Source organism: Xiphophorus hellerii, chromosome 4 (genome assembly GCF_003331165.1).
Source record: "Xiphophorus hellerii strain 12219 chromosome 4, Xiphophorus_hellerii-4.1, whole genome shotgun sequence".
Classification (NCBI taxonomy): domain Eukaryota; kingdom Metazoa; phylum Chordata; class Actinopteri; order Cyprinodontiformes; family Poeciliidae; genus Xiphophorus; species Xiphophorus hellerii.
Genome location: NC_045675.1, coordinates 18,408,258 through 18,421,285, shown reverse-complemented (window position 1 = coordinate 18,421,285; position 13,028 = coordinate 18,408,258). Strand labels below are relative to the sequence as shown.

Here is a 13,028-nt window from a genome sequence, read left to right as displayed (position 1 = left end):
TGTCTTGCTTTGCCGTTGTCCACCACATGGAGCTCAATCTTTACAACATAGTGTGAGATGACACAAGGTGTGTGGGTGTCTTTATTTACCCACTGGTTCCAACATGGGGCCTCTGGGACATCTGCATACCATATGCCAAGTAACTGAACAACACAATCACCCATCCTCATTCAAGCCCAACATACATTCCTTAATAAACCCAAGTATTGGTAATTGTGTCAATTGATTCTGCAAAGCATCCTCTGTCTCCTCACTTTCACTCACTGTTGTTACTGACAGTTTGAAACTCCTAGGACATAAAATAATTTTTTTGTGTGTCAGTGTCGATTGAGTAAAACATACGTTTTCTTTTACAGCTGACTACATTGTGATGCAGTTCGGCCGTGTGGCAGAGGACGTCTTCACAATGGACTATAACTACCCAATGTGTGCGCTGCAAGCCTTTGCCATTGCCCTCTCCAGCTTTGACAGTAAACTTGCCTGTGAATAAACTCAAATCTGAGGTTCAAAGAAGAGATGATCTATCTGTCCTTAAGGGCTGCTTGTGTATCCCTCGGGTTGGTTTGAGATCTTTAAGTCACCCAATGCCCTGGAACTCCTGCATACTGCGAAATACATTGTGGGCTTCAAGTCCTCGGTGTCTATGTGTGCCTGCAGTCGAAAAGGGGTAAATGGTCATGATCTGTGGAAAAAAACAAGCACAAAAAGTAATCCACTGGTAAAAATCAAAGGAATTGGTCTCGACTTATATTGTAATTTTGTATACTGCAACTGCATTATAAAAACCTGCACTGTTTCTTTATGTAGTAGCTTTAGAAGTTTAACGTTTCCTTACTTGTACATTTTAACTAACAGGGACACAAGAGTTTTGTTTGAGCAACTCCGTGTATTTTCTTTCTGTAGTCTACAGCACAGTCTCACACATCCTTGTTGTGCATGAATTCTTCCTGGTAGATCAAAGATAACATGCTGATCAGAGTATTTTGTTATTTCCATATTTCATGCATGGTAATTTTATTTTCTGCAATCATTTGTAACAACTTCATCGGTATTGGCTGTTTGGTGCTGCAAGCATTAATCGTCATTGCAAAAAAGTAAAATAAATAATCACTTACTTCCAAAAGAATCAATTAGAGACTCCAACTTGAAAAGGATAAAGGCATGTTATACAGTGCTGTCTACCACATATTGTGTCACACTGTTCAATGTGAATGTACAGGATGATGGTGCACTTTACTTTGAATTATGTGATGGAAAGATATATTGCTGTACATACTTTATTGTGCCTTTGAAGATGAACTCCAGTTTTAAAGTTTGGTCACAAAATAACTTGAACTTGAATTAATCTATGTGTTTCTTGCCATCCTCGCGTTCACTGAAGATATTGCTCTAAATTTTAGCGTGCCTCAGACATGTTCAGAATGGATGAACACATTTGGCTACAGAAGATTCAAGATAGTTTATTCCAATGTTTCAGACAGTCTATAGGTAAATTATAATTAGCTTCACAACTTCACTGCTCATTTCCTTCAAAGTTTATTAACACAGCATGACCTTCTGCCAGCAAACAAAGAGGGTGAATCCACCTTTTGTTTGAACACATGTCTTTTTCTTGACATTTTCATGAACTTTATACTCCATTAAGGAGCTTAATACATTCCTCATCTCACTGGCAGTAAATCAATATATCACACACTGCTCACATTTTTACTCAAAATATTTGCCCTCTTGCTTCTTCTAGGGCAGAATCTCTTTTTGTCAAATGTAAAGTAGTAGATTTTCTATTTTACAACCATTGAAAAAATATGCCGAATGACAGCAAAGAACAATCGCTGATACCGCTATTGTTACTGTGGGTTCTGAGAAGATCTTTAACAAATGTGCTATTCTTGTATTCAGTTGTGTTATATTAGAAATTTCTATTTCGAAATGGTTGATACTCTTGCTGTAAAGTCTGCTTTTCTCATATGTGTCCAGGACTCGGGAGGTTCTGTCATTTTCCGGTTTCAGTGCTCTCATCATTATGTACAGTAAATGGTGTACAATTTTACTCTGGTGGTATAAACAAAGTCCTTTGATCATGAGAAAAATAAACTTACAGTCTGTCAAATGAAATATTCTGGATGTTGTTGATAATGCTTTTTAGAAGTTAGAGAGCAACGTCTCTTCATACCAGTAAAATTTAAAAAATCTGTCATATCCCTGTTTTCAGCTGCTATTTTTTTGTGGTAAAAACCAGAGCATTCTCACTATGTCACCGATTGTAGAAATGTCTGAGACAACAATGCTTGACTTAAACCAAGCATATAAAATCACATTGTCACTGTTGTACCCTGATTTCAAACCTCTCATCTGTGCCACTTTCTTGGTGTTTATATTTCTATTTGTATTTTAGAGTCATCAGAGGGACAAAAACATAAAGGCTGCTAAATAACCTAATTTTGTTCTTTTGTTCTGGTCCTTGACTATTCAAATGTGGCTGCAACAAGGAACGATGTTTGAATTTGTATTTATTTCAACTTGACATATAGGGCATTATGAATAAAATTTATAATGCCCTATATTATAAATTAGGGCATTTATATTATTATAATAATATAATGATTATATTATTATATATAATAATAATAATAATAATAACAATTATTATTATTATTGTATCTCTCTATACAGATATCAAATAGCATCAAATAGGCTTAGTGCAAAAACAGTGATGTGCAAGATTTTCACATTTACATTCTTACTTTCATGTCTATGAAGACTGAAACATCCCCCTGTGTTGATGCAACATGATCAGTAAAAATAACATTGGAGCTAAAACAACAGCTAGCTGAAATCATCTGTGAAGACAGAAACATTTTTGTGACAATGTAATTAAAATGCCCAGCTGTAGTTGAAGACTGTCCTTATTACTGTTAATGACCAACTAGAAATGGAAAACCAACCACAATATGTGTGTCTAGAAATAAAGAGGCGTGTTGCTGCAGGTTAGAGAAGTAGCAGCTGTCTTTTTGAAACCATATCCACCTTATTTCTGGGAGGCTTAGTGTGGAAACGATTATGGGTCTTACTTCCGGCGCACACCGGAAGTAGTAGTATTTCATTGTTATTTGTAGGGTTTTTCTGTGATGATAGAAGTTACATCTCTCTTTTCGGCTACTGTACAATATTTAGTAAAACTTGTTTACGGACATGCCTCTCTGCTATCAAAGAGCTGCTGCGTACAGAGGATCGTAATTGTGAGTTTAATCGCGGGGAGCGACAGGAACACAGCGGTAAGTTTTGTAACGGAATGACAGTGAGTTAGCAGCTCGTTTCTCTGAAGAGCTGACAGTAATAAACAAGAGAAAAGTAGCGAAGCTGGTCAGAGGTCTGCGCTGCAGTTTTTTTTGTTGACCGTATAAAACAGCAGAACTACATAATATTAGCTTGGTGTGATGTGAATTTTCATTTGAATTTAAAAAATAATAAAGTTCAGGAAGTGCCTGCAGCAAGTGTGACCACTTCCTGAACTTTATAGTTTGGGCCATTACTATAAGACAAAATAAAATATCTGGGTTTACTTTGTCCATCAGAACCAGAACCCCGAGGTTCTCCGTTGCTGAGTGTCACTGCAGATCAGCAGAGAAATGACAGGAGCTGCTGCGCTTCAGACCAATACTGATAATCACCCCCAACATGACTGGAACCGAACTGAATCACACATCAACCTGTTACAGAGAGCAACGTGCCACTGGAAAGTGTCGTAAGATGCCCTTCTGCGTTTCGTGGCTGCACTCTAATAATCAGACCAAGTTTAATTTGTGGCTGCAGCAGCAAGTGTGTTTTGAACGTGCTCCCGAAACAAAAAGGCAGAGTTTCTGTGATAAGCGGTAGTTTTCATCACCTACCGACAGACGAGGAAACTAAAAGAATTAGGCTAAAAATCATAAACTTGAACAGAGAACCCAAAATGCTTTATGTATGCTCGTTTCACTGTGTGGATAAAAAGCCAAGGGAAGAAAACCCAAATCTGCATCCGAAGCAACTGAGTCAGTGAAGTGGCTAAATATGCTAGTGCGGGTTATTTGCGGCCATTTCTTCAAGTCGCCATCCCTCCCCGCAAAACTTGCATGTAGCGGTATAACAATATTGCCACAATTAAGCTGTGATAGCTGGTGTTCCCACATAGTTTATGGCCTAAAAGCTCTGACGAAAGCCAGTTAGCTAGTTGCTAACATGTAAACAAATGGCAGTTCCGGTTTGCGGCGGAAGTCGCGCTCATAAATCCCGCAAAGCGTCATGGGGGCTAGGAGTAAAGTGGATAGCAAACTGTTTATTATCCAGCTAAACACTAGAACACTTTGGTTTGCTGACTTCTGACAAATGTAAAACAAAGGACACAAGTTCTGCGGCTCCAAGTTTGGAGTCAATTGCTGAGTGGACTATAAATGAATTGCCTCAGTATGAAGAACACAGGTGAGAATAATAATATGATGATTTTAAGGTGCACAATGGGAATCGATGGTGGACACTTACAGGTTTAATTGTAAATGTCAGTAGACATACCTAAATACTTGCAAACAAGCTATGACACAGGTCTTTCTTAACAAACATGATGTAAACAAACAAACAAAATAGTACTTTCTAGTATTTATAAAAATATTACCCTCCACGCTGAGAATTAGGTCATTACTTGGAAAAAAAAAAATCATGTGTTTCTCACTAAGTCGTGGCCATTGTCTTTGGTGTTATTGCTGCTTAGCAGCAAAGACAGTTGATAGATTTTCCCTGCAGGTGCATCAATTCAGTGAGGAGTTGGGATAATCTGTAGTGCTCAGTTAAACCAAACCATAAGGGGGAGCCAAATATTCATCTTATGTTCTCAAAAAAGCAGGAACATCAGTCAAGATCCCAGCAATCTGTGGTGGATTGGATTTTGTGTTATGAGGATGTTGACTTCAAATCCTATGCAATGTGGTGACTTTTACTCTTTTATTAAGCTTGTTTCTGAAATGTGTTACATGTACTTGTCAGCAGAGTGTTGCATTTTTACAAGAGTTTTGTTTCTCAGACTCCCTGTTAGTGATGATACTTGCTTGATAAGTGTCATTTACAGCAACACTTCTGCTCTCTGTTATTACTGTTGATGAGAAATATGTGAAAGAAGGAATTAACAATGTTTCAAATAAGTGATAAGTGACAAAAACAAGCGGAGGTGAAAGTATTTCAAAATAGAAATTAGGTATGTAACATGTTCCTTCTTCCTTTTAGTGATGGATTATGAAGAATTTAATGGATAGTAATCACACTTAGTTTCTTTAAATTAATTACATTTAACTAGAAAAATAACAAAATACATTTTCCTATATGACAGGTCTTTAAGCTCAGTCATCATAAATCAATAAATTTGATCACACTTTTCTACAGTGAACAAAAGAAAACCATTTACAACATTTTTATCATTGGATGATGTTTCTCAAATAAGTTTGATTTTTGGTGGTTTAAACATGTGAGGGATAATGATTATTTCATGGGCAGAATTAGGTTGCTGTAAAACTTTCTCTTTCTCTTCTGTTTCTCATCCTCAGGACATTCGGTCCGACCTCTTTTGGGACGTCTGCTTGAATCAGATGTTCATCTTCCATTGGTCCCAAAGTTAACAAATACTCCTCTTCGTCTTCCTCTGCTTGTTCCTCTGGATTTGAAGAGCCCTCACAACTAAACTGCAGGCTTTCTGCCTCCATCAGAGGATCATCATCATCTGCTTCTTCCTCCTCTTCTACTTCTATATCCTCCTCTGTCTCATCCTCTGTTTCCTCCTCCTCTTCTTCTTCCTCTTCCTCGTAGGTATCCTCTTTGGGGTAGTGGAACACGTGTTTCTTCTCACTGAAGGTTATTTGCTTCTTCCCTCCGCTGTGTTGTTGCAACTCTTTGCTCACCTCCAAACCAACTCTTTCCTGCTTTCTGCCAATACCAGGAGAAGCAGGAATGAGCAACTGTTTCCTCTCCTCTTCCTCCTCCACATATTCAAGCTCTTTGTCCTCTTCTGCTTCCTCTTCTACTTCCCCAACTTCTTCTAATTCATCCTCTTCTTCTTCCTCATCTAAATCTTCTTCTTCCCCTTTTTCCTCTTCCTCTTCATCTTCCTCTTCCACAATGGAGAGTTTCCTGGCCATGATCTCTTCCTCTTCCTGCTCCATCCTCTCTGCAAGGGCCTCAGCAGTGGGTTGGCTGGGATTCTCCTCCAGCTTAATAGTCTCATACTTATGTCTATCACAGGAATCATCATACGCTGGATAAGTCTCCTCTGGATAGCCTGTGTTAAAGGAGCATGGAAATAGTCAGCTTTACATAAATAAAATGCTCGCGGTTTCACTGGAGGTAAGCCCTGCTCCTCAAACATATTTTCTGAAATTATTAGAGGAGCTTGAGGATTTATACTTGAGCACATACCTTCCCAATCTGCACCGTAGGGGACCTCCTCAGCCTCCATCTCGGGAGAGGCTCCCTCCAAACGGCCCTCCTGCATCAGCAGTGTGATCTGTCGGAGTTGCCTCAGGAGTTTTTCTTCCTTCTTTGATGTTGAAGTTTTACTCTTTCGCTTTCTGCCACTATAAAGCAGCACAAGTTAACTCGAGAATCTCAGGCAACATGACTATTTATAAAGAGCTAGCTGTCAGGTTTTTACAAAACTGCAGTATAAGGTACACAAGCTGCATTTTTGCTCATAAATTCTTCAACAGTTTGGATTTCCCAAAAGTGAGTTATTTTAGAAATATCAATTTTATCTTCTGAGGCTCATGAGTGAGTGATTACCCACTTATTGTTTTTGTTTTTTAACTGAATATCGCCATAGAAAGTGCACTGCTTACCGGCGCAGCAGCTCTGCTACTTTACAAGGAATTTATTCTTGTAAAGTAGCAGAGATACTGAAGTAGTAATATTTTCTAGTTGAAAATATTACTACTTTTGAAGTTATTTTCATTCTCAATTTTTGCTTTTTCTTTTTAGCCTAGTCTACCATCAAATAATATGTTTCAATCATTTTCAATATGCTGATTGTAATTGTGACTAATGGATGTTCTGGGGGAAAGAAGCTCCTTACCTTGAGGAACAATGACTCCTCCCTGAGACAATCCTGTCTAGCATCATTTCTGTTTGCAGAAGTTTCTCCTGAAGCCTGGCAAGCTCATAATCAGCAGCTAAACATTTCATGAGAATACAGGGATTAATATAAATAAACAGTGTGATAATAAAAAACACAAAATTTACAAATCATTTCAAATGATTAAAAACAAAATCAAGATCACTTTCATGTGCTTTCAAAATTAATTCTGGCAGTTTTCTTGTGCTCTTGGTTTTTCCTAATATTTCTCTTAAAAGAACAAAATAATAATAATAAAAAACACACAAAACTCTCCCATGTGAAATTTACACCATCAAACTACCAAACAAAAAGTCTGAGCCACACTCAAAGCTAACAAACACTTTCTGTGTCTGAAAGAACTTACCACTTGTGTTCGATGTGGTTTTTGTCTTGTCTGTTGAATAGATCCCTGATTTATTCACCTTTCCCTTACATGTTAGCTGTGAACAAACATACAGTTATGATTACTAGGGCTGTGCAAAGCATCTTTTTTTTGTTACACTTTATAGTTTAAATAAAACTCATAATCGCTTTGACAGCAAAGAGTACATTTAACTGAGTATATTTACTCAGTTAATTAGTTATTTATAATAACTATATTTAGTTATTATATTTATAATAACAAAATGATAGTTTAGTTATTAACTATTAGTTATTATATTTATAATACTCATAACTAAATAATAACTAAATATTTAGCTATTATAAGTTATTATACTTATAATAACAAAATATAAGAATCATTATAAGGCGTATTCATCCCACACTCAATAATCTACCAATTAGAGGGGTATGTTGCAGTGATTACCTTATACATAATATAAAGGATGTAAAGCAGAATCCCAAAGCCATATGTGGGTATGACTTGAGCCATCAGGTTGTATTTCTTGCCCCACCCAATACTTTGAACTTTAACCCTGGCTTCAACAGTGTGTGTGAGGGAGCGAGAAGAATCCACTTCCCACTGCTCTGGGTCGTCTGACACTGACAGCTGATGCATCCCAGGAGGGTAAAACCCAGGTCCAACTGCAGGAGGTAAAAAACAATCACTCAAACACTGCTTGAATTTATTTAACATATATTACTCTAACTTTCTTTTTAAACTTGTGTTTAATGATTTTTGTTTACACAACCAGCTAATTTGAAAGTTGCAGATTTGTTAATTGTCAGCATATAGTTATATTATCATTCTCTTTTTCAGGCATGTTTGAAATGACATTTTGCAGTAAACCTTCAATAAAATATATGTAGGAGTAATTACTCATACATGTATTTTCATAAAAACCAAGCTACATTTTTCTAGTTTTATTTTTTTCAATAAGAGCTGCTTATTTAAAATGCAAAATGTTAAAATGAAAGATGTGGTGCTGTAATATTTTAAACAAGTGCTTCATAATTTCAAATGAAAACGGCAAAAGTAACCCCACTATATAAATCTGGGAATAGACATCATTTCACAAATTACAGGCCTGTTTCATTACTTCAACAATTCTCCAAAATTTTGGAATAAATATTTGTTGCTAGATTGTATAGATTTGTTAGTAAACACCAACTACTCGCTGAGAGTCAGTATGGATTTAGGTCACAAAGATCCGCATGTGTGTGTATGTGTGTGTAAATATATGTGGGTGTGTAAATAGGTATATATTATTTATGTATATATGCTGGTAGATGAATATGTATATATATGGGTGTATGTATTACTTTCATCTGGTTCAGGAAATATTATTATAGTTATTATTATTATTGGTTTTTTTTTAAAGGATACTGGAAACAGGAAGACTATTTATGCAATGAATTAATGAATGGAAAAGGGGTATGATTATATAACTTAAACGTCATCATACTCCTTTTCAGACTCAGTTACCGAATAAGTGGAGTATTTACATGCATATGAGTATGTACATTTGATAGTAAGGTATTGCATTTTCACTTGAAAACATGAAAGTCTTTATTATTATTATGTTTTGATGGTGAAATGTCTGTCTGAGATAAATGATCATCAATCAAAAAAAAAATTCAGAAATATCAATAAAGAAACTACCTTTCACCCTTTAACAACAGAGGTAATTGGATGTGCACCTTGCAAAAAATAAAAAAACGTATCTAATTTTAGAAATTAATTCCCAAAACTTTTGGGCATCATCAGTTGTTTGGGAGGGACTCATAGCTTTTTTGCCCTGTCTCCTTTTTGTTTTATCATGAACTCTGAACTAACCTGAAGCAAATTAGGTCTGATGTGTGTTAAATATTGATTTGAGTTATATCGTGAGGTGCTATATGAGTTGCTATCTTGGTCCGGGAGTAATTTTAAAAGTTGGACTCTCTTTTTCAGGTTTACCCTGCTTTATGTTTTCTCCAGGATCAGAGAATGGCTCTCATTCATTTTCTAGAGTCCTATTGTAATGCTTTAGAAAAGGCTTTATAATCTTCTCCAGGGTGACTGACTTTGATTTTTTTCATATCTTCTTTATACATCAGAACATGATCTGTTGCTTTTTGGGATCTTTTTTGTCCTCATCATGTCAGATAAGTTCTATTATAGAGAATACTCATCAAGCAATAATCAATCCCAGTTGTAACAGGTATAATCAAACTAAAACATTATTCACACTTGTTGGCGGTGGGTATCCATAGCAGCAATTTTGTTTGGATAATCTTTTAAATAAAATTGTCATTTGGAAGCTGCTTTTTTGTGTTGACTCAAGTTAATGTTGCCAGATAATAAAATTTGTTGGATATTAAACATGAGATATCTCTAGGCGGCACATTTTTCTTTATTTTTCCAGCGCTGCACATAAACTTCTCTTACCACATGAACATATATTAAAAACCATTACAGTAAACACATTTACAGTAGGGAAAAGTCTCTGTAGAGTACTAGCTGACAACAACAACAACAACAGAGGGACTCAAGATGGAGTAGGTTGGATGATGACCTGATAAACTGCCTTACCCTCAGACTGGCCCCTCTCATTTTTTCCTCTGGGTAAAAGCATCTTGGGCAGGAAGAGAGACACACAAAGAACAGAGCATGATATAAGGGTAACCTTCTGGCAAGTTGTAATGGTCATTCTGCCTCAGAAAATGACTGCCGTCCAGTATTTTGTCTTTACTAGAAAAGCGAGAATCTGTCCCCAGATGTCAGCTCTCATGTGATGATGTTCCATCCAGATTAGTGAGGATTAGAGAAGCTGCATTCAAGCGCTGTCTGAAATATGGGCTGTAAATCTATAAACAGAAACCAGCTGCTTGTTGTATAGTTTTATAGACTTTTAACTACCACAGATGGATAATAAAGCAATCAATCCCTTGATTTAATGCTTCAAGTTGAATTTATTAAATCAGTCATAAATTTAGCAAAGTCAAGGACCACTGAAAGGTGCTATAAATCTATTAGTAAATAATGTTCTGAACTTATTGGAAGAAACTTATAATCAAATTAGGTCATACAATTTTTTTTTTGTGCAAAAAACAAGTGAGTAGCTGCACTCAGTGGTAAGTCTTGGATATATTTGCAGCACATCTGAGTCAATATAGATATGGGGAGAATTATCAGTTAAAGTTATAAAGAAATCACAACAGATTTTTCTTCAGCTATGATTCAAAGCTTGATTCAAGCCAAACTTGGATAATGAAAATGTTACTTCAGCTGTTTTCAGACTGAGCTGAATTATATTCTCAAACTTTCATAAATCAGATGTGAGCACACTTTCAAAAATGATCTTCAGACTATGTTCAGGTTCATGGGTCTTCTCCCTCTTAAAAATTTCCGTTCTGTGAGATTCAGATGATTTTCTGGGGGATTAGCTCATATTTTCACCTTGCAAATAGACACTCATTTGAATCAGGTGTGTTGGAAACATTAATCGCATGCTATGTTGGGGGTCTGATGTCTAGAACCAAGTGACACTGATTAAGAAGCACTTAAATTAAAATTAGTTTTAATGAATCATATATGAGCACACTTTCAAAATTTTCATTTAAGTGGTAAATGCTCTGTTTTGACTTAAAAGCAAGTAAAGAAGCAAATAAATCACATTAACAATATAAAATCAATGCAAAACAGTGATGACTGAGTGTTTAACTGTCTGTGATGAAAACAGAGTAATGTGATAGTCAACAATGGTTTAAATATTTATTATGTTATCATAAAATGTTACTGAACTTATAGCTTTGAATACAAATATTAAATGAGGCAATGTGAACATAACACTTCCTAACACTTCCCTCTCTGGAGTGCATTTCATATCAAAGACCAGCAGATGGCACCACAGATTCAGTTACAAAAATACCACAAATTCAAGTCAAGCGCTCATCAACTTGACAGTGAAGTAACAATGTAATTTTTACTATATTTTTTAATGTAGTTGCTAAATATAGACGTGTCTGGAAATGGTCTAAGTAATAATTACATATGTCAGACATTTTTAACAACATCACATGGAAAGCTGGTGTAAGACACAAGATAGATTTTGTTCAGATTACATTGTTTGATTTGCGTTTGACAACCAAGTTTTTTTTTATTTCCATAGATTCATCCATTGTTTCTAGTAACTTGTCTTTGCAGGGTCATAAAGGTGCAGGTGCCGGTGTCCTGTGGTCATCGGGTGAGAAGCAGGTTTTGTCCTGGAAAGGTTGCCAGTCCCTCACAGCAGTGCAGAACTTATAATGTCAAAGAGGAAAACATGAAGGTCATACTGGTATCACGTTGACTTAAAGTTATATTTTAGATTTTGTAACGTCAGTGTATTTCTATCACCTTTCTTGTGAGGTTAGTAAGGCACCAAAAGCAAACATAACTCTTATCCTTAGCTGGAAACAGATAAATTATTTAAAAATATAAATATATTTAATTCATGTGGTTGTGTTAACCTATTGCGATGAAGGCCTAACATCTATATTTAAAAGAAGTAATTTGCAACTTTCTTTATCATTCTTTATGAACTGCTCAGCAAATATGAATAAAATATTACCCCAAACTTTATTGATCAAAATAGGACTGATGGGTCTTTGTTTGTTTATGAGCTTCCTGTTGGTAAGGACGATGACAGACAGAACGGTCAAACTTGATGCATGTTTCTGAGCTTTTAATGGAAATTGTTATAGAGTTAAGTTGCTATATATTGTACAAGTACATCTAAAAAAAAGAAAGTTTAATATTTCAGAAACTGGAACTAATATTTGAATAATATATTATTCATTAAACATGGAGTGGAATATTTCAGGCCTTTATTTCTTGTCATTTTGATTATAGCAAAAAAAAAAAAAAAAACTATATTCAGTGTCTCAGAAAACTAGAATGTTGTGAAAAAGTTCAACAATGGAAACTCTAATCAGCTAATTAACAAAAAACTTCCAAAGGTGTTTTGAGCCTCTAAATGAGCGGTGTCAAACTCATTTAGGGACACATCAAGATTAGGATTGTCCTCATTGGGTTGTTGTTGCAGAATGTATTGATAAACTATCTAAAAAAAAACCTGTTTTAATATTACGGCATCCTCTACATTCGATGAGTACTACTAAAACTTAAATATTTAACACTGAAGTAATTTTCCACTGTGCACATAAAAAGTTATTTAATTTGAGTAAAAAATAAATTATATTTAAGCACACAACTGTTGTCTTGATTTTGTCCTTCTGTTGCCCTGTAGAATTGGTATCCTGCATGCTTTAGTTCTCTCTCTGGTTCAACACACCTGGATCAAATGATGACTCGTTAGCAGACCTCTGCAGAACATTAACGTGCTGAGGGGGTATTTACCACCACCAGGGAGAGAACTAGGACTGCAGGATATTGAGTCTAGAGGGCCACAAAAATAGCTGTAGTAGATTTAATTTAGCAATAAAGGGGAGGACACTTTCCAGATGTCCAGAAGACGATCACTGACACCCTCCA

At 35.9% G+C, this 13,028-nt stretch overlaps 2 protein-coding genes across 3 annotated transcripts in view; one reads left to right on the top strand and one right to left on the bottom strand.

The window, feature by feature from the left end:
- tub (TUB bipartite transcription factor) overlaps nucleotides 1-2,439 on the top strand; it is a 48,332-nt gene extending 45,893 nt beyond the window's left edge. For both annotated transcript variants that reach the window (XM_032561229.1, XM_032561230.1), the window contains exon 12: nucleotides 357-2,439. In XM_032561229.1, coding sequence (XP_032417120.1) covers nucleotides 357-490 — 134 coding nt within the window. In that variant the 3' untranslated portion in view covers nucleotides 491-2,439. The remainder of the gene's footprint in view (nucleotides 1-356) is intronic.
- A 2,065-nt stretch (nucleotides 2,440-4,504) lies between these two features.
- ric3a (RIC3 acetylcholine receptor chaperone a) lies at nucleotides 4,505-12,108 on the bottom strand. Its single transcript, XM_032559909.1, has 6 exons — nucleotides 10,086-12,108; nucleotides 7,938-8,155; nucleotides 7,494-7,569; nucleotides 7,088-7,184; nucleotides 6,436-6,593; nucleotides 4,505-6,298 (listed from the first exon to the last, which is right to left on the bottom strand). Exons 1-6 carry the CDS (start codon nucleotides 10,201-10,203, stop codon nucleotides 5,523-5,525), a joined length of 1,443 nt encoding a protein of 480 aa, XP_032415800.1. The 5' UTR covers nucleotides 10,204-12,108; the 3' UTR covers nucleotides 4,505-5,522.
- Between the last annotated feature and the right edge of the window lie 920 nt (nucleotides 12,109-13,028).